The sequence below is a fragment of the Lagopus leucura genome, unplaced genomic scaffold (genome assembly GCF_019238085.1).
Source record: "Lagopus leucura isolate 7727_CA_CO unplaced genomic scaffold, USGS_WTPT01 Super-Scaffold_100001, whole genome shotgun sequence".
In the NCBI taxonomy this organism is placed as follows: domain Eukaryota; kingdom Metazoa; phylum Chordata; class Aves; order Galliformes; family Phasianidae; genus Lagopus; species Lagopus leucura.
The window spans coordinates 51,488,074-51,510,277 of NW_024962262.1; the positions used below are offsets into that span (position 1 = coordinate 51,488,074).

Genomic DNA, 22,204 nt, shown 5'->3' on the forward strand with positions numbered 1-22,204 from the left:
GAGAAGGCTCTGGGACATCTCATTGTGAGCTTCCAATACTTGAAGGGAGCGTATAAATAGGAGCGGGAATGGTTGTTTACAAGGATGGATAGTGACAGGACAAGGGGGAACAGTCCTAAACTGAGACAGGGAAGCGTGGGTTAGATATCAGGAGGAAGTTTTTCACTCAGAGGGTGGTGACGCACTGGAACAGGTTGCCCAAGGAGGCTGTGGATGCCCCATCCCTGGAGGCATTCAAGGCCAGGCTGGATGTGGCTCTGGGCAGCCTGGTCTGGTGGTTGGTGACCCTGCATACAGCAGGGGGATTGAAACTAGATGACCATTGTGGTCCTTTTCAACCCAGGCCATTCTGTGATTCTATGATTCTATGAAGTACCAAAATTGTCCTGGAAGTCATCGACTTACATGCAAAGGAAAATGGGGATTATTTCACAACGGGGTTTTTTTCACTTTTCATGACTCATGAGAGTGGAGACAACTGAACGCCCCTCTGAGAAATGAACAAGTTAAATTCATAGGTTGGGTGGTCATAAAATTACCCTTTGCACCTGGGTGATGCACAGCCTTGACAAAAAAAATAAACGTGCTGCCCCATGGTGCCTTTTTTATGTTCATTCTTAGACCAACTCCACTTGTCAGAATGTTCGTAGTGTCTAATTTTGTTTTCAACACTGAGCTCCAAAAACAATGGCACAGCTTTTCTCTCTCTACATTTTTAATCATCTCAGGATAGTCTGAGACAAGTGGCAGACGTTTTGGAAGACTGCATTTTGCATCTCAAGAGCTTGGCAGGCAAAACTATTGAATAAGTCAGTCAGTGCTGCTCTCCATTCCCAGGATACATGCAGCCTCAGCGTGCTGCTGCCGGCTGCAGGAATACAGTTTTCTCAGTTTTACCCATTAAAATCCCCAACATCCCAAATATTTAACTGAGAACATAATTAGAATAAAATGAGTCACGTGAACTGTATCTTGCAGTATGTCAGGGCTCTTTCTAAAAAAGCAAACACAAACGTTTAGAGATGGCAATTACAATTGCTGTCTTTACAAAATCTTTATTAAAGCCAGAGTTATTTAAGTGACCTTTGAATTGAAACTTCAAAATTCGAAATTGGGTGCCGGATGATCTGCTTATTAAACAATACAAAAAAACACTATTTCCAGTTATTTTTCAAATGGTTGATGCTGTTTGCTTTTCATGGTTCTCTCTCTTAAGTCTCTTATTATGCATATGAAACTATTATAAATGGATATAGAAAACATATAACTGCCTATTTAAATGCCCATTATGTATGTGATAGTGGAAGCACAAGATGAATCATAAACATATATGAGAAATACATTTCATAAGCAACTGGGATTACCTCATCTATGGCTGCCTATGAATACATTTATCATTTGTTTGGTAAATTGTCTAATATTCTGAACACCTAGATGTTGCCATTTGAAGAACCAACGTGCCTACAAATTACTTCTCTGAACACGCATTTCTAGTTCCTACTCTTCTGTGCACAGCCAAACATGCGCTGTCTTCAGTCCTTTAAAAGTACCTCTAGTTTTTAAAGTATGACAGATTTAATATCCTGTATTTTGGGATAGGATTCATCTCAATTAAATTAATGACTTTTAATGATGTTATACAGCAGAGATGTCTACAGCTGAGCTAGTCACCAAAGGGCCCCTATGTAGCTCACAGGCATAAACAAGCACTCAAAAGACTTGACTCATGTGTCCGACTGTGGGGTACCCTTTATCTAAAGGATAAAACAGATCTAATATTAGAAATGACTCCACTAATGTATGGAGATCACCGGGTGAAGAGCCCTGATGATGTGGGCATTCATGTTGCAGCCATTCATGAACTCCAGGCTCTGTCAGAGGTGGCTTCCAAGCCGCCTTAATCCCTGGGAAAAGGCTATGTCTGCAGTTTCTTGGCAGAACTCTGCACATTCTGACAATTTTTGAAAGCTCAGGATAAGCACTAGAAACTGTGTCTGTGTTGTTCATAGAAGTTTCCTTACTTCACATTGAAAGATTGTATCAGTCTCCTTAGATTACTGATTAATTAAGGAATGCCACGTTTGGAGAGTGGGAGAAGAGTAGCTGTAAAACACCAATCTTCAAAACACTCCTAAGATTCTTTCTTTTGTAGTAAGAGGGGCTGAAGGTGATAGGGATCTGCAATATAAATTTTTATCAGAATTTTTTTTTTAATGAATCCATTACTCACAAACAGTAACAAAACAGCAAGAAATTCAGGCGGGTCACCCCCAGGTAGATACTAACCGATCTGTAATGAATGAACACCTGGTGGTAAGCTCTGTGTGTATCAGTGCGAATACGCACTCCCACAATATCTTCCTCTCCATCTCCTTGTTTTATTGATCTATTATTTCCAAACTTCTGCTCACTTGCACCATCAGTGGCAGCATTTTCCATGGCTAAGCCAGTGGTCCTTCTCCTTAACTCAGTGTTATGGCTCTTTGATATGGAAGAGGCAAACTGCCTGTAACTCCTGTTACTATCCCTGCAGCATGGCTCACGTCAATGGGCCCTGGGGTGTTCACCTCTCTTTTGCTCCCTCTCCCTCAGAAAGGTATCTCAGAGTTACTTGTATGAGAAAGGCTAGCAACTAGCCTGCATTCTGCTGCTCAAGTTTCAAACACCATTCTGTTATCTGGCAGAAGGAAAAATGCAATTTTAATTATGTTGTGATGGAGCTGGAACTTCCCCAGGTGCGTAAAGGAGAATTAGAGTAGTGAGAGACTGTGCATGGTGAGATTTATGGGGTGAACAACCCCTAATTATAGATATTATAAATTGAAAACTGAAAGGCTAATAGTCTAGTTGAAAGTTTAAGAATTCCCCAATCTTTCAACCTCTTTTTGAGGCCTCTACATTAGAAGTACTAAAGTACACTAGAAGTACTCTAAATTAGAAGTGATTTTCTCCCTCTTACCTGATAGGAATCCATACCAAGTTCCTGATACATATTTGGTACGCAGCAAATTATCCTTTTCTTTATTTTTGCTCCATTTTTATCAATACATTTAAGTGAGTATAGATTACCATATACACTTATTAGCTACATAGAAGGGAAAGTAGTATAAGAAGTGTTAGCAAGAAATAAACTGAAAATAGAAAATGTCCTCCCTAGCTAACTCTGTGGGTTCTGAATATGAAAATACTCAGTGCAGACACATCCACCCTGTGGCCCATTGGCCACAAGTAGTCTGGCCTAGCTCTCACTGTGGCTTGCATCGCCTGCTGCTGTGCCACCATGGCAGCAGCTCTTCCCTGTCACTCAACACCAACGGAACATGGGTCAGCTATTAACCCAATCTGGACTGAAACCAGGGCATGGGGTGCAGTGCAGTGCCAGCTCAAATGATGGCAAATAATGTTACGCATTTTGATACACTGGTAAAACACAGCCCTGTGAGCAGAGAATCATAGAATCGTTGAATGACTTGGGTGGAAGGGACCTCAAGGATCATTAAGCTCCAAACCTCCTGCCACCAACCTCCACATTTAATACTAGACCAGGCTGCCCAGGGCCCCATTCAATCTGGCCTTGAACATCTCCAGGGATGGGGCATCCACGACCCCTCTGGGCAGCCTGTTCCAGCATCGTGTCACTCTGTGAAGAACTTCCCCCTGACATCCAACCTAAATCTTCCCTCCTTCAACTTAAAACCACTTCCCCTTGTCCTGCCATTATCTACCCTTGTAAACAGTTGACTCTCCTCCTAAAGAATATGCAGCTGTGCTTTTTGTTTTGATAAAGGAATTTGAGAGGAAGTTTCAGGATTGCTGAAAAAATCATGATTTTTTTTGGTATATTTGTGACTCCATTTTCAGTCAACATAAATGTATTACCTATAAATTTTAAAATGGAATGTACAGAATTTCAATCAAATATTTGATTGTATTTCTTTACTGGATATTTATAAACCACCAGAGAGAAATACCTCTTACTTCACATTCATGTCTTAATCATGTCATCACTTTTTTGGTAGCATATATGTTTGTGAACAGTTATTTTCAAACATGAAGCACAGGAAGAGTAAAATTTCATCAAAAATCTCCAACAAACACCTTGAGAGCTCACTAAGAATTGTGACCGCTGCCATTGAACAAGGGTGATGTATTAGTTTCATAAAAACAAGGTCAAATATCTCACAAAATTTACGATTTTGTTGTTGTTTTGTCTGTTTTAATAAAAACCATTACAAATTAATTTTTTTTTATTACTTACATACATTAACTGTATTATATAATTTATAAGTGCTGCTCCAAAAATAATGCCTCCTGTTGTATTACATTGGTCCTCAACGTCAGAGATGGATCTTGGTGGTATGGCAGTAGAGACTGAACCTTTCCACCAATATTCTATTACATGTCATTGCTGTGTGACAGATGGCAGCACAGGGGCAGTCTGACACAACGGCATCTGACATGAAAGTGCAGATGAAGCAAAGGTGTGGAATTGCATTCCTCTATGCAGAAAATATGACACCCATTGACATTCGTAGATGCTTGCTTAATGTTTCTGTTGTCCAAGCAGTGTACGTGAGTACAGTGAGGCAGTGGGTGGTGCGTTTCAGCAATAGTGACAGCAGGTCATCTCCACTGGAGCAGATTGTTACAAGAGCAGCATACAGGCTCTTGTTCATCACTGGTGAAAATGAATAACTAATGGCAGCGACTGTGTTGCCAAAAAGTGCTTTATGGCTGAGAACTTGCTCTATTAAACAGTGTTATTGTGCTCTTTTAATCTGTTGTACTTTCCCTGGAAATAATTTGGAGACATTACTTTTGGAGCAACCTTTACAGGTATGGCCCTTGACAATTCCTTTTCACTCACTGTGGCCCAGGCAAGCTTAAGGGCTGGACATCTGCTGACGCACTAACACTGGGTGGGCTCACTTTTTTTTCATGAATTAACTGCTTACTTACTGCTTTTCCATTGCAGCAATCAAGAAAGTATTTTTTAAACTCCTGGACACAAACTGAATTATTTTCAGACAGAATGAAAAAATCTGCCTGAGTTGTCAAGATAAATCAGCAGTCCTTCACCATGCAGGAGACAGGAATAAACACCTTCTCACTCAATATAAACATCCTTTTTCAGTGTACTTCTCACCTGTTGGTAAAATCTGTTATAAAATTTTATTTATTTCACTCCAATTCTACATAGGCAAGTCTGGATTTTTACTGTATAAATACACACTGTATGGTGTAGGTTTACCCTGTGTTTCTTTATACCATTTCGCAAACTAAGTCAGTCCTTCAGGCAGGATTAGCTGTGGAAATAATTTTCTTGTCCTGTGAACATTTGAAAGATGGAAGATAAGTCTTCCAAATTCTCACTGTTAGGGAAAAAAAATCAAAAAGGATTACTTTCTCTTTTTAACTAAATGACTAAAACTGTGGGAGAGGACATGAGATGGATCTCTGTGCTTACTGCTTCACTTTTAGCATGCTCCAAAGCCCTGTTTCAGCCTGTTCTAACCAGCTTCCTCCAAAAGGAAGCTGGGTGTGGTTTGGGGATAGATCACTCCAGCGGCTGCTCCAAATAGGTCGTATAAACAACTTCAATAGCCTTGACTCCCTCTGAAGTTCTCCAGCACAATCCCACCAGTTCTGCACTCCCCTGTGCAGCACCCTTACCCATTCACAAGCCACACAACAAGACATGCAACACAAATCCTTCACTTTCATGTCACCAAAGCACCCTGTGGCAACTCTCAGTACATCTCATAAATGTTCCAGCTACTTTGACTTGAGAACACGCATAGAACCCACAGGAAAACCTCAGTTTTTCCCCACTGGGAAACAGGTTCAAATGCTATGTGGTTGTGCACTTACAATCAGTCTACTTCAGAAGGGTCTAACACTTATTAGAACAGCAAACACTCTGTGCTCCTTACCCTTCTAATTTAATAGTTTAAATAAAGCATCCACATATCCCCTAAAAAGCAGTAACTGGGTACCTACCCATGTCTAGGCATTAACATCTGAGAAAAATTCCCAGATCACCAGGATTTGGTAACTTAAAGGCAGCCTGCTCATTTTCCTTTTCAGGTGAGTCTCTCCATCTTTCCCCCTAAAACTAACTGTTCTATGGTTGTACAATCAAATGTTTCCTAGACCAAAAAGAAGTCCTATGTCTCTAATAAGGAATGAAAGGCCCGAAGCTTAAATCCCTGAATGTTATGTACAAAAACAGAACCTGTTTTTTAAGTACTGGGATAATGTGGACTGCTTCCATCTCTCTGAGTCTGATCAGAATCCCCACTTTTGATCTGAAAAGCCTTTTGCAAAAATTAACCATAATTAACAAGTTTATGCAAGGAGTTTTCGATTTCTGAGAAACTTCCAGACTACCTTTACATGACGACCACACAGTCACATGGACTAAAGATGCCGGTGCTGATGAATTGCTGCTTTCAGCTGCAGAATTTAATTATTCTAGTTCTGTAGAGCTGGTGTTATTGTGTGGTGATGCTTTTGTCTTCTGACACCTCAGGGAAGAAGATGAAATGAAATTTGTACATTCAGAGTGCCAAAGGGACAGTCTGGATAAGAAATGCTGCAATAAGACCTGCATGACTATGTCATCTGGAATGAATGATGAATTCTGGTACTTTAGATCCTGTTTTCTAGTAGCAGATTGAAAATATTCTTTTTAAAAATGTTATGAGAAAATCACAAGCAAGCTTATTTTGACAGATGAAAGAAATGAGCTGGTTTATATTGCTTGATTTCTAGCCTATATTCTTGATTCTGCCTTTCCCTTCACTTTCACAGGCTCGCGGGTCACTCATCTAACTCATTTTCAGTTTGTCAGTCAGTAGTCACTCATATGGCTCTATATCTTTGTAAATGACAGCTGACACAAGACCCGATATCTTCTTTCCACGATGCCTTCTAAATACCGATCTGAAGGAGTTGAAAGGACTCACTATATTTGATAACAGCACATTCACCAAGCGTGTCATAAAGAAGATTTTGGAGTTTACAATACTGCTGTGCAAGAAATATTTCTCCATCAATAGCCTAATGAAGCCTTAAGTCGCAAAACAGTTCCTAATATTGGACATTATGACAGTCAACATTTTTGTTTCTTTACTTATTTTCTACGGCATTTTAATTGTATCAGAAGCAGAGGTCATCTGGCTTAAAAAATGAATATCCAGCATCTATAGCCAAACAAGTATCTGAGAAGGAAATGGTACCTTCTAGGCTTCCAGTTTGGACACTACACATCACTAAAACTGGTGTGTTGCACAGCTGTCTGCATTTCAATTTGATGCCTGATGAATGTCTTTTTGGTCTATTATTATCTTATTAATTAGTTACTGCTTACAGGTTTGGATGCTCTCTATTCAAAAAGAAGATTTTTTTATTTTAAAAATTCCTAAGGGATAACATTTTTCAGTGTACTCTACAGGTAATCATGACAGCTCATCAGCTTCTATTTACTGAGCGGTCGTGGGGTAGAAATCAATTTGCTTTTTGAAGAATAAACAGAATTTCTCTCTTGCATGCAACGAATGGAACTCCCTTTTATTAAAAATGTAGAAAAAATGTTTTCAAAATGGAATTTTAATAAGCAAGTATCACTATCACTTTCCTGAGGAAGAGCAGTGCCACCACTTCTAAAAGGCAAGTGATAGCTTTGCAATTTTTATGACAACCACCAGCTCCTGTATCTTGGCCTATCATATTTCCACAGGATGCTTCTCATTCCAGTTTGTCAGGGCAAAACAGCAGAACAAAACAACAGCTAAACAAAAACCAACAAACACATCTGGCGAAAGGTTCTTCCGAGCTGTTATGAAGAGCAGAAGACAATGTTCTGAAGTTCTGAGAAACCTAAGCTGTTAATACTTTGAATAAATTACATGTATATATCGTGGCCTATTTGTAAAGCTGTAGGTTTATTTGCTTAGGCATCTAAATATCTCAAGGCAGCTCCGAGGTGGATGTTGTTGAGCTGACAGCCCTGCCTGCCACACCAAGCCATCTCACCGACAACACGAGTCAGGGCCATGCTGTAATCCCAAAGTAGTATTTGATTTGAATGCCACAGGGACCAAAGTGTAGGAAGAAACAGATTTAAAGGTAGTGGAGGCTCTGACACAATTTGGAATGAAATCAAACAACATGTTGACTCTCTCTTGAGAGAATGTGATAAGATAAATCCATGATGCATTTCCTCACCAGTGTGATCTGGGCTATGTTTACTGTCAAGAGTGCCAGGTTGCAGCAGGTGAAGCAATTTCCTGTGCACATTTAGAAACCACTTTGGAATACTTCAGGGTGATAACAGTTGGTTCAGCCAATATGATTAAAGAGATATCACCTCCTTTTCACTGTTTTGCAGCCGTAATCCTAGAAGAAATACTCATATAAGCACATTCGGGAATGAAATTCCAGGGGAAAAGAAATCTGTAACACCTACTCACAGCTAGCATTATCAGACAGGTGAATTTTTCTATACTTGCTTTCTCATTTTTCTCAAGGCGAATTTACTCTAGTGCAGGAGACCAACAGCAGACACCTGAACGCCTGTTTACAAAAGTGAGAATACTGGACACCATGCACTTACGGAGAACATAGTAAATCCTGAGCACATAAACATATCTTAAGCAAGAAGAGTAGAAGTTAGAGCTGTAAGTCCAAAGCCTGAGGGAGTAAAACTGTGAAAGAGAAGAGTGCCAGTAAAAGTTTCCCTCTTTCTTCTCTTAGACATACGGGAAAAATAGAACAAGTTTTGTATAGAAATATAAAGATCTCAGCCTTCTTAACTGAAGCCTTAAGGATACACATCCTGACTTAAAGAAACAGTAGATGCATTTGATTTTCAGGATGTACAGACTTACTGCTTCCACTCAAGTCAGTATATCTGTCCTTCACCCATCGCAATGCAGTATTCCTTCTGACTGGTATCACATATAAAAAAATACAAAATGATCAGGAACTGTAGTCAGCATTACTATTACAACTCTAAGTACCTGAGTCCTTGTGATAAATCCACTCTTGTTTTATGTGTTCAGTGATACCCCATTTAGTTTCTAAACACGGTCGGTATAATACAAAAATGTCTCCCTTGGCACACCAATAAAACTGAACGGACTTAAGTGCTATAAACAAGACATTCAATTCTCACCCTCACCTGACACACAGGGTTTTGTCAGAATTTTGTGGCTCTCCTGTAAATGCTGCAGACCATCAAAACACCTACGTCAAACATTAGCAAAGTGAAGTTGGTCCGATTAAAAAACAACACCATTACTAGAGACTGCTATTTAAAATGGCATTCACAAGAGGCAAAACAAGTTTAACACATACATTTTGGCAATGCTGTATTCTGATTCTTTAAGAATGCACTACATACTATGAGCATTCCTATTACAATTTTACTGCAATCTTCAAGGTGTTCTCAGAAGATACTATTCTTTTTTTTAAAATATGGACTTGTTTGCATCTTATTTTACAGCCGCTCTTCCACCCTCCAGTTTCATTTCTGAAATTAAAGCTAGTGACATTTCCATATCAAAGTTTAAAATTAATTTGCTTTGTGGAACATGCCCCTTGATCTAAAATACTTCATCCTAATTAGGATATTTAATTTGCTGTAATGGAATCAGCTTCCATTCACTTAATCCAAAACTGTGTTCTGAAAGAGTACATTTTCTCAGCACAAGTCCTTGTAAGGCTTTTTCACATCAGAACAGTGCACCTGTGCAGCTAAACTGATTTCAGATTGAATCTACTTATACCAGTACAAAACATTATTTGAAGTTAACCTTGAATGGGTTTGCCTCAGTTCTGAATGAGTTTTATAAACAATGTTCAGTTTTCTAATGTAGATCAGGAATAGATGACAGAAAGTCATATACTGTTAAAAATACATTTTAGAGTGGAAGACCAAAATGAACATTCCTCCATATTCCTTAGCTCAAATGCCCACCATGGAGTACATCCAATTCCCACCAACAGTTTTTTTCATTTGTACAGCTTCCTTCTTTCCTGTGCCCTTTTCTCTATAACATGTTGCATACATGCAGATCATGCCAGATCGTGCCTGCTTCCCATAACAGGACGTACGAGGTATTTCCTTGGAACACTTTGCATATTCTGGCTCTGTGTTAGAACGCAGTTTTGTTACCATGCATGCAGCAACAGGGACAGATCAGTGGAGAGAGTCAGTGCATGGGCAGAGCTACAGACAAAGGGGTACGACTCCTCTCCTCTCACTGTGAGCTCTCTTTCCACATAAGCATTTGTTCTGGGCAAGGCTTGTCTTTGTCAATGTTACATGTCTCATCAGTGCAGAAAAGTGCAATAAATATAACATCATAACACACTCTGAAACATATTCAGCTCCATGCTGACTGCAGCATTCATGATGTAGAGATTCGGCAACGAAACAATGGGAAAAAATAAATAAATGTGTACCTTGAAAAATAGCCAGGCAGTCATCCATTTGACCACTTTTACAACCCAAAAGACATGCTTGTAGAGCTCAGTATTCACTACTCCAGGGTCTACTACATTAGCAGTCACATGGCTTCCATTTGCAGTCAGAAGATGCTGTAGTCGATAGGTAAATAACACAAGGGCAAGTTTGCTTTGGGCATAGGCTCCATGGGGTGAATACGAACATCTGTATATGAGAGAAAAAGAAGGAGGGTGGGATATGCATATGAAAAGGAAAGAATCATGAACAAAACAGAATTGCACAAACATCCAGCATACTGCACTTGGCAATAGCCAGCAAATAAACAGCTTTACACTGAGTCTTCTTCCACAAGAAAGAGCTTGTCAGTAGCAGGAGTGCTGTTTGCTGCAATTCCAATGATTATTCCATAAGATACCAAGTTTGATTTATGAAAAAAAATAATACAAATTTACACAGTACCTGCCAGAATCACTGGCAGAAAGCACTGAGGTGCCAATCTGCAAAATACCTCCACAAGTACCCTCCCATTCCTCACCACGCTGTTCCTACACACGCACACACCATATTCCCACCAATAAATCCATCCCCATCATACTGCTTCTGGTTATTGTTTTTTTGTGTTGCAGCATGACCTGCTAGCTTCTGATTAAGGCTCCCATACTGGGCACAGCGCAGATGATTAAGGCAGTGGTTGCACCTGCCCTGGTGACACCAGGTTACACACAGCTAGAAATGGATGTGAAGATGGGGCAAAGAGAGTGGCTGTCAGCATGACCAGTTATGTCATACGTAGCCCTTACAGCAAAGGTGGCTGCCTCACTCTGCCAGATAAGGTACAGCAAAGGCACACAAACACACAAGGAGTTAGGGCAAAACCACCTGCTGAGCATCCTGTTTGTCTATGATCTGGATGCTAAATCTGCCTCTCTTTCAAGTCCAACTTTTCAAGAACCACTGATTAGATGGTTTCACTTCATGCAGACAGCAATATATATATTTTTTAAATAAGCAGCCTAGCTCCAGACAAATTAGCTGGTATGTCACTTAAAACACTCCTCCCAATAGGGGCCTCATCATCATTCCTACAAATTCCTGTGCATTAGTAATTCCCTCTCCAAATTACTATGGGCCTTTCATTTAGCCTTATTTTGTGCATGTGTGCTTGTCAGAACCAGAGGTAGCTCCTAACGTTACATCCAGCTCATAGGTAAAGCAGGCAGGTGCCTAAAACAGTAGTCTCCTGGGGGCAGCAAAACTGCAACAGGCTCCATACTCATCCCCATCCCCATCCCCATCCCCATCTCCATCTGCATCCCCATCCCTGTGCCCATTTCCATCCCCATCCCCATCCCTTCCTGCTCTGCAGAGACCTGCAGAGCAGTAACACTGTTGCTGCTGTCCCTGTGCAGACAGATGTAGCACCTGCTACTGTTACTGATTTTCTGTGATTGTTATTACATGCAGTTTTATTTTGAATTAATAGAAAATTCACCCTGGCCTTTTTGTTGCTGCTGTTGTTTTTTGTTACCTCATTCTTGTTTAACACCAAATTCAGAATATCTTGTTCACCTCACAGAAACCACTGCATGCTTGCTAACAGGCTGACTCTGCAGAGCTAAGAAGCAATTTAACTGTTAGGCTGTCTTAATGGATTCAGAAACTGTGCGACGTGATGGTAAATCTTACAGCTCAGCTGTAGGAAGTAAAAGACAACAGTGCTGAACTTCAAGTGCATCCTGCTCTTTTTATTTTTATTTATTTTTCGGGCTTTTTTTTTTTTTTCCCTAGTCTATTTTTTTTTTTTTTTTCTGAAGCAAAACACCAACAGGCTGCAAAAGCATTATGTAATTTGAGAGAGGATGAAAACAGACAGCTGATCATGACCAGCCCTTGCACCAACCAACTGCCCCAGCTGGGTAATGCAGCTCCATCATTATAAAGATATCACCTGTGCCTCGTGGAAAAGTGGCTATTTTTGGGATAAAGAACAGTCACTGCACAAATATACGTAAATGTGACTCGGCATTAGTCAGGAAATTGCAATTACCTTTTAAATTCAGAGATGTCCATGCTCTGATCTGAGGTACTCAAAATGTCACCCCTCTCAGGCATATTTCGGCCCCTGCAACCCAAAGGGCCAGATGCTCAGCCACCACCTTCTGTTTCATGCAGCGTAACAGTCTCACACTCCCCATAGGAAGCCCTCTCAGCTGCAGCCACCTCTGGCAGCCAACTGGCAGCAGCTGCCACCAGGATGATGGCAAACCCCAAGCCAGGGCTCAGGACAAACTACTATATCAAATTAGAGTGATCTTGCACAGCAGCTCACAGGGAAGCAGGGCCAAGACTGCTTGGACTTGTTCTACCTGGGTCACACCTGGCTATCAGTAATCTTCAGAAGGCAGTCCCCATGACTTCATGTTCCCACATTTTGTGCCACTGCTGTTTTCCTTACCTTGTGGCAATGAAGCACGAGCTACAAGGGCCGGATCCTCAAAAGCCTTGTACTTTGCATAGATAACTATGTCGGAGAAACACGAGTGCTCAGAAGATATAAAAAGCTACGCAATCAGTACGGAAGCCTTTTATATCCCAGAGCAGAGATGCAAATGATTTTCAAGGCAGCAGGAAATCAGACTTCAGTACCATACTATAGATAGAAAGGACACAAAATTGGATATTAGGAGCAGACACTTTGATAGAACTCCTACAATGTCTACCAGCTATCTTTCCATCTCCTCAGTGTGTGTGTGCTCTTGGCTTTCCAGGAATCTGGCACCACAGGACTATTCAAGACAGAAATAACCTGTGGCACATAATTGGCTGTTTAAGTTGTACTTACACTGAACAACTGTTTTGCTCATGAGACTTTGTCTTACTAGGTTCATTTTGATAAAACATCACGTTGGGAGAAAAAAAATCAATGCTGCTCACTTGACTTCATTAGATTTAGTCTAGACTTCATGAGTCAGAAAAAGAGAAAGGAATATGCTCCTGTACCTGTATCATAATTGCATCTCTCATGCACATACATGTAGTCCATGCATAGAATAATATCAATTTAAACTCCATACATCTGAAAGTAGTCTCTCTTGGTGTTTTATGTTCTCCATGTACATTTTCTACACTGAATGATATTATAGTTGTCTATTAAACAAAACAATAGTGTTGACACTGTGCATTTCCACATTACTTTCCTATTCTGAAGGCTATAAAGGTTGTCTGAAAAAAATGTTTTTATGAGAAGCTAACTGAGGCACAGCAGGAGGCAGCTTACCAGCAGACTGCACTGGCACACCATTGCCCAAGGGATACTAGGTGATGCTGGAACTCCTGAGAACTGAGGGTTCCACTACTTAACAGCAAGGTAGGCTGGCACTCAGTATGAGAAAATCTGCCTCCTAACTGGATGACCTGACAGGTAGAATCATACAGACATAGAATCACAAAATGTTTTGGGTGGGAAGGAAGATCAAAGCTTACCCAACCCCAACCCCTGCCATGGGCAGGGCTGCCCCCCACCAGCTCAGGCTTCCCAGAGCCCCATCCAACCTGGCCTTGTGTACCTCCACAGATGGGGCACCACAGCTTCTCTGGGCAGCTGTGCCAGCACCTCGCCACTCTCCGAGTAAAGAATTTATTTCTAACATCTAACTTAAATCTACCCTCTTTTAATTTAAAGCCATTCCGCCTTGTACTATCACTATCTGCCTGTGTAAGAAGACTAGTAGCTGTGTCTGGAATTGAGAACCTGGAAGAGCTCATGCCCACCCACTTGTGTGAGCAGGGCTGTCTGTGGACCACTCTTCCCACAACAGAAAACTGTCTCCCCTTGGAGTTGCTGCCCTGCAGCATTTTGCCATGTTGATGCAGATAAAATAGGGCAAAGCCCAACTCACTTAATGGAAAACCATAGGAAGAGCTAAGGCAGACAGAATTTAATTAGTTGCTTTGAAATCCAGCCAAGAGAGTAGCAATGCACAAGACCTTCTTCTTCCTTTTAAAATAATATATCATCAACAATTCCGTAGTGATGAATTAAGAAATGGGATAAGGCAGGGTATGCGTTTTCTTGCGGGTCGATTTTTAACAGATTATTATTTGTGGCTTAAGAATTTTTTGCAACGTAGGCTGAAAAGTTTATAATTGCAAAAAAATTGAGAGAAGAAGAGAAAAGGATTGGTTTGCATTTCTGCCAGAACAAAATAAATAGGTATTAAGTTGTGGAGTGAGAGAATGCCTTGTGGTGTGCTGATTTTATTCTTTATTTCCACCAGAAGCTGATTTTACTGCTCATCCCCATGGTGCTTTCTTCAGTAGCAGTCTCCTTAGCATGCTGGGTCAACGTACTTGTAAAAGTAATGAGAAGCCAAATTTCAAACCGGAGCCTGCAGTGGCTAATTAGATATTTAAGCATGAAGTCTGTTGCTCTCCAGTTCCGAAAACCGGATCCATGTTTAGCACTTCCCCTGGCAGCTAGGCTTACTCTGGTTTCTTTTTTTGGCTTGCTATAGTCAATCTGTGTGCTGTAAAGGTCTCCCATTCATCTCGAGAGATACCAGGTTTAGTCAAGGACATGAAGTCAGCTCAAGGTCCCTAGTGAGTACACAGGGAAGCAAAACTGCTGCTCTGCACAGGCCACTGCCTTCACGCCCACTGCATGCAGGCTTCCCACGCTGCATTCCGCTTTTTCTCATTCACTAGCAGTTGCTTTGGCACTGTGCACACATGTGGAAGGGAACAGATGCAGCATCTTTTCCCTTCCACGGAGCACCTTGCTTCAGCAATAAGCTCAAAGAACCAGTGGCTGCCCTGAGCAGCACACAGCTATGTGTAACCCGGCTGCAGCTAGCAGTGTGGTGTGACTTGTACCTCGCTCACACCGCACTGCTCTTCTCTTGCATGTGTCATCTTCCCCTCAGCTGTCACCACGCTCCCCAATTTCCCGTGTGTTAATTCGCCTGGAGGGCAGAGTGTGTTAACATCCAACTGCAGAACAACCAGACTGCAATGTGCTCCATTAGAAGACAAGTGATGCAAAATGTGGGTGACATGCTGGGGCTTATAATGAAAGGCCACACAAAATTTCAATGTATGCCTTAGGATGAATCAGTGAATTAAGCAAAACACAGACTTGATGTATTGAAATGACTTAAGTCTCCTAATGATTTATGTATTAATCTTGCAATATATCATCACCGCTACTTAGTCAAGAATATAAAAGACTATTATTAAGCACTCATAAAGATTTCACAGTCTTAAATTTCCTTTCTCTGGGGAATGCAGCACAAGGTTTTTGAAAGGTTTTTGCAGTTTACGTTAAAACAACTGGAGAAATATAATGCAGAATACAGGTATGTCTTTTCTGATTATCATAAGTAGTTTTTTTTTCTCTAACAAACCAAAGCTTGAGTCCTAAATATAAATCAATAGATTTAAGCAGACTTCCTGACAGTACTATATATATTTACGCCAGGAACATATTCGCTGAGCCTCATCAACTGTGATTTTTCCTTCGTCAAAAAAAATAATACAGAGAGATGGAAAAAAGAGAAAGCTGGAGAAATGACCAAGTTACCACCAAAAAAACAGTATCTTGCAAATTGAAAGAAACACACATGCATTAATAAAACAGAACTAAAACATAAAATGTTTACATGCCCACTGGGGAGATACTGGTTGTAGATGGACAGTTGGACTAGATGATCTTGGAGGTCTTTTCCAACCTTGACGATTCTATTATTCTACTTACTCATATTTTATTAGAGTTATGTTTTGTACATAGTTGCCCTGTTAACAATTGATGCTACTATGACCTACCTTATAGTTACCCCTCAGCATACTCCCACTGAATGCTGTAGCACTTATAATTGGAATGAATATAGGTTCAAGCATTAGAGCCTCCAGGAACCTCTGATGTTGGAAAGGAAGAAGACAAGTCTAGTAAATGAAATGGTTAGCTGTACGAATACGCAGCATCCAGTGACCAGCTCCTTGGAACAGCATGTAGGAAATGCAGAGTGAACATAAATTAGCCTACTGTCTTTGAAGGACTATGTTTACTGAAGAAAGGTCTTTATTGTACAAATATTTATAAAAAGCAAAACAACCAGGAGCTTGTCATTCTGGGCATTACTGTCATCCTGATGGAATCAAAACATAATTGACATTTGGCTGATCCCTCCTCCTAATGGCAGGCAGGTAAGAGCCCTCCTGATCTGTTCACTGCCTTGCTGCATGCAGCTCCACTCTCTGCGCTTAACACACTTCTAAAATGTATGAAGCATTGACTCAGAGGCTGGTCATCTCAAAGTCTGAGCAGAATCACTACATTTAAAAGAACCTAATTTTTCTGTTTGTGAATAATGGGCGTTAATTTTTTGTTGTTGTTGTTGATTTTAAATATTGATGATCAGTTCAAGTTGTAATTACTGTAATTCTATTCTCTCAGAAATAATAGTGCTTTATAAAGGAGGAAATAAATTGCCCCTTCTGAAGCATTTTTTTGAAGTCCGTTCATAAGGTGCAGAGTTAAGTACTGGCTAATATCTGAAGTGATATTTGAGCATAACGATTTCTCTTCATTCTATTAAAAATCTCCATTGAATGAATGAATAAATAAGTAGAAGTAAGCAAGTTGTTGCATTGCTGCAGCCAGAAAACAGAACAAGGCTCAAAGACCTACATTCTGTGTCCTTGTGCCTCTCTTGAGTGATTGGGAAATATCACTGGCACGTATCTTTTCATACTGTATATTGGATAACATGGATCTTAGGTTATTAAATATTGTCACGTGTCTTTCAACATTATCTCTTGGATTTATATCAAGAAGAGCTCTGTGGCACCCTCTACACATTTGTGCAGAAAGATTTTCAGTTCTCCTGCAACAGTGCTTTCAAACTGAAGGGAGTGAGGGGTATTCCTGTGATTTTTTGCTTCTACAACAGTGCACATAGGGCTCAAAAATGGACCAGTAATAACTTAATTCCAAATCTTATTTCTATTTTGATAAAATCACATTAAACTTGGTGTAGCCTTCTGCAGACCAGCTTTTCATTCTGGGACTGAAAGGGAATTCTAGAGTGTGGTTATGCATACTAAAGTGCTGGCATTTCAAATCCTGCACAGCTTATGAAATGTAGCTAGCAGATTTTAGGTATATTGCATAAAACTTATTGGTCCATATATGAAGATAAAGTAAAGTTCCATTCTGTGATGGGCTGAACTCACTGCACCACCTTGCACTTGGGAAAGTGATGTGTTCTGCAAGAGCAAATATTTGACATGATGCAGGACAGATCTGCCTTACAGGGGAAAAGTGGCTTGGATGTGCACTCAGACAGCAAAGTACATATTCACCTCCAAGATGAGGACAATGTTGTGTAGGAAATCTTGTGTCATCACAGTCAAAACAGAGGAGCAACACAACAGTAGCAACTCTGGCACTCAAATTTCAAAATTGTTTTTTTGTTTGTTGAAACAATCTTACAACTTCTACTTTTTACAGGTTTTTTATGTGCTGACAAGAAGAACATCAGAGATTCAAACAGAGAGGTTAAACTTACCAGCACCCAGCGCATAAATTAAAACACTGTGAGAAACAACCTCACAAAGACTGTCAGCTATTCATCATGAAAAGTCTCTGTTGGAAGTCAGCTAGGTTAAAGAAGAAATACAGCTGAAATGCCAACAGGTATAGGAGAGATTAAAAAGTTGAAGTTTTCTGCACCCATGGTATGGCAAGGCAGAAGATGGAGGGCCTCAGCCACGAGAATTTCTTCATAGAGTAAAAGCAGTCCTGTGAATCATCTCTTTCAACTGCATGAGGATTGCTGTGCCACAGTCTTTTTTCACTGTGTTAGCTTGGATCCCCCTTAAGCTACAGTAGCTACAGAAACCTCTCCCCAAACTGCAAGAAACTAGGAATGTACTAATATCCAAAGTGGCCCATAGTCAGCATTACAGAGTGGTTATCTCAAAGCTCCATAAGACATAAAGACAGCAATCACTTTCTCTGCCATGTTGCCTTACAGTTGTTTGGTTTGGTTTGGAATCTATCTATTTATTTGTCTATTTATTTGATCTCCCAATGTTACATCACTCTGGAACACCATGAACAGAGTTCTGTAATCAAAATCAGACTCCAACTCCCTACTTTGCACCGATGAAAGAAAATTTGCAAAGGAGAAGAGCCCCTACTTTCACGTGGACATTTCTGTAGCGATGTCTTACAGCTGGCATCACTGTTAAGGGCTCCTACACTACACTGCGAGCCGCAGGCACATCAGTCATCTCCTTGTGTGGCTGGAATAGTGCTGTGTGCAGCCAGTCTCAATGAAGCTACGACGACTGTAAGGCATTCTGGCAATGCTAAAACTGCTGGGGGCTACAATATTTGACTTTTACAATGCCTTATCTAATTTAGGAAGTATATTTTTCATAGAAATCAAGTTTTTTAAAGAAAACTCTTTAAACAAAAGACTGGTGTTTCTGCACAGATGTATTCAAGTAATTATGCTGCTTTTGGACAGAGAATGTTTTGCTTCACTGAAAGAATAGAGCCTAAGATGAAGACTAGAGCAAAGTTTAAGCGTTATCATATTTAACTATGGAGGCAGAAATCTGCCTTTGTCTCCTATTTCACCTTTTAATCCTTAATGCATGTTGTGGTATCAGAGATGTGTGCTCGTGAAGAACCATCAGCAATAGCATATGTGAACCCAGACAAGAAGCGTGCGTGGCACACTGTGCATTTTGTCTGATTCCCTTAACCCATCATTCTGGGGGTTCACAGGCAGTTGTACCACCCTCCCCAGGTACACCATGCAGCTCCAAGTACTGCTGAAAAGGTATTATGAGGCTGGTGGCATTTAGAGCAATTGAGAGGAATGCTAAAAGAAATAATTGCCCACAACCTGAACTGCAAAGCTTTTAAGGTTCACTTCGCTTTCATCAGTGGTTTTGCTCAGAGGGAGATGTTAAACTAACCTTCACCTCTCAAGAGTGACAATCTGTCTCCACTCTGTCCTCACTGCAATTCCCTTTCGCCTTCTCTGTCACACTGGTGCAGTCCATTAACTTTCACATTATCACTGAACCGTCCCGACGTTCTGGAAAACAATGTGCCTATGAGATCCTTGTTCTGTGCACTGCATGGAAGAGTTTTCATCTGCTCAGCCCACCAAAGAGAGAGAGGTTGAACAGCAGGAACACCCATACATCTAATATCTTCGAGCGTGTCACAGTTTTGAACTAGTTCAGAAACACTTTGTCCTATTAAATCATTAAGCATTATTAACAATGCATTGCTAAGACCATTAATCCCTTTTAGACAAGGAGTTTAACATTTTGACACATAAAGTAGCTACATTTAATTTCCCTGAAGACATTGAAGTCGGGCATGATAGTAGTCAGACAATATTATTGTTCTTCAAAAACCAGTGAACCTTAAAAGTATTTTGATTAAATGGAATGGAAATATACCAATAAATGTAAATAAATCTTTCTAAAGCTGGCATCTCAAATTAGATATTTCTTCATTACCAGCTGCAGGAATGGATTGGAACCACCTGTGATCTGCAACATGAGGAAGAGATATGCTGTTTGTGAACTAAAACTATCTTTCAACTGAAGAGAGAATTGGTCTTCTAATCTAATAGCTATTTTTTAATTATTATTTTTAATTAACTTACAGTATTTGAGATGTGAGCCTTCGCCAGTACTCATGCAATTAAGCAAAGAATCATTTGACAAAGCAGCAAATCCTTTTGCATTTACAGCGCAAGGTTTTTGCAAAGAAAGACTGAAATGCACTTACATGGATGTATTAAGCACTGGAATACTTACTGCCACGCCGTAGGCGTGAAAAGTAGGAAACCTGAAGAAGAAATTATACTTCTAACTGAAAACAGCAGTGTACTGTAATTGGTATTGGTTTCTGTCAAGGGAATGTGATTTATTTTGCAAATAGAGCAAGAATATGCAATAGAAGTCATTGTGGGGCAGCTGTTTTAACAATACAACTCAAAAAAAAACCACCCATATATTTCCCTAATGAAATAAAATCTAAAATTACATGTATCTATCATTTTGACTAGAATAATCCTTTATGATTACAGTATCTGTTGTTTTCATAGCATTTTATTAAGCATCAGTGCAGTAACATTGCTCTTTATGTGTAACTGTACTGCATAAAATGGATTAATGAATAAAAGGGTAATATTTAAAATCCCTCCTGCTTCCTCTTTCAAATTTTCCTTTATCATTAAAGAACTGGAAAACAAAGAGTACTACCATGCTATTACTATAATATATCAGCTTCATGTTTGCTTTTGTTTGATTTGAAGATATATTACATTCCATAATGTCTTCCAGCCAGAGAATTAAGAAACTGCTAGTGATAGATCAGTCATGAAAAGGTATGGAAGGAACCAACTGGGAAGTTAACAAAACAGTTATGAAAAAATGTTGACTCATCAAACCATTCTTAAGAAGAAAAGCAAACCAAAACTAAAACCAAAACAAGCTAACAAACAAGCAGACAAACAAAAGAAAGATTTAAACTCATGTTCATCTTTAAAAAAATGGCATTTGAAATCATGAAGATGCTTTACTCTCAGAGAATGGCTTAGAAATTGAAGGTTTGCAATTTCAGTTTGATTCAACAATATATCAACAATGTGAATGACAGTGTACATTTAAGGGTACAATTACAGAGAAACTAGAAATAAAACACTATTTGGCCTGAAAAATGATCCATATTTTCAAAAATAATGTGAGATTTTAATTTTTTTGCTGCTGAGGACAATATTTTCAAAATCTCTGCAATCTCTATGACATAACCCTAAACTTAATTGCAACTTCATTTACCAGCAAATACCACATATGCTCAAGAAGAGATGAAGGACACTACTGAAGAATAGGAAGCCTTCAGACACTTTGCAGGACAGATTTTCCACACTGTGTGACAGTTTCTCTGAAACGCTTTGCAAGAGGAGATTAACTGGAACTGCCTCATCTCCCCAGCATCCTCCCAGGTCCTGCACAGGTTCTTTTTTGCCCAATTTTTACACCAGTTAGGACACAAATGTGACAGCTGGGAATTTTCGCAATTCTTATCACTTCAATCTCAGTTGTCTCTGACATGACTCACGCACTAAGGTTACAGTGAAGAAACACAGACATCATCTGGGGACTGAACCAGCTCGGAGAGTTACAAAAAAAATGTCATCTCCTTTCATAGTAACAGAGCAGAAAAAAGAGAGCAGAAAAAAGTGTGACTAACTGTTCCTAAATATACAGGCGACGTGAACCAGAAAAGTAGCTGTATTACTATGGCTGGGGAGTTCATAAATTTATGATTCACAGCATTACAGAGCCTATTTGGCATGCAAAAAGAGATGATGAAAGGAGTCGTTAGTCATGGAGAAAGAGCTAGACAGAACACACAGTGATGCTAACCGCTGGGAAAGGATGTGTGTTCAAGTATGACCAACAACCTGGGAAAGGGAGTAAGGTCTTTTTTTGTTCACTTTCCAGAAGATCCTTCTTACTTTGGTAGGTAGAATACTAGAAAGAGTGCCTTCCTTCCTAGCCTGGTAAGAGCACCGTGAACTCCTGTGCTCTGTTCAAGCCTACCTCAAATGGAGGGGATGGCACAACATTCTTCACATGTTTTCTGAAGCCAGATGACCATATTTTGTCATGGCCATACTTTCTTCTTTCCTCATT

General features: G+C 40.0%; 1 protein-coding gene across 1 annotated transcript in view; it reads right to left on the reverse strand.

Moving 5' to 3' along the window:
- Positions 1 to 22,204, reverse strand: part of DHRSX (dehydrogenase/reductase X-linked) — a gene marked incomplete at its 5' end in the record, with an annotated part of 159,450 nt that overhangs the window by 16,771 nt on the left and 120,475 nt on the right. Inside the window, one exon of the mRNA XM_042866790.1 lies at positions 10,471 to 10,678. Within this exon, the coding sequence (XP_042722724.1) occupies positions 10,471 to 10,678 (208 nt within the window). The remainder of the gene's footprint in view (positions 1 to 10,470; positions 10,679 to 22,204) is intronic.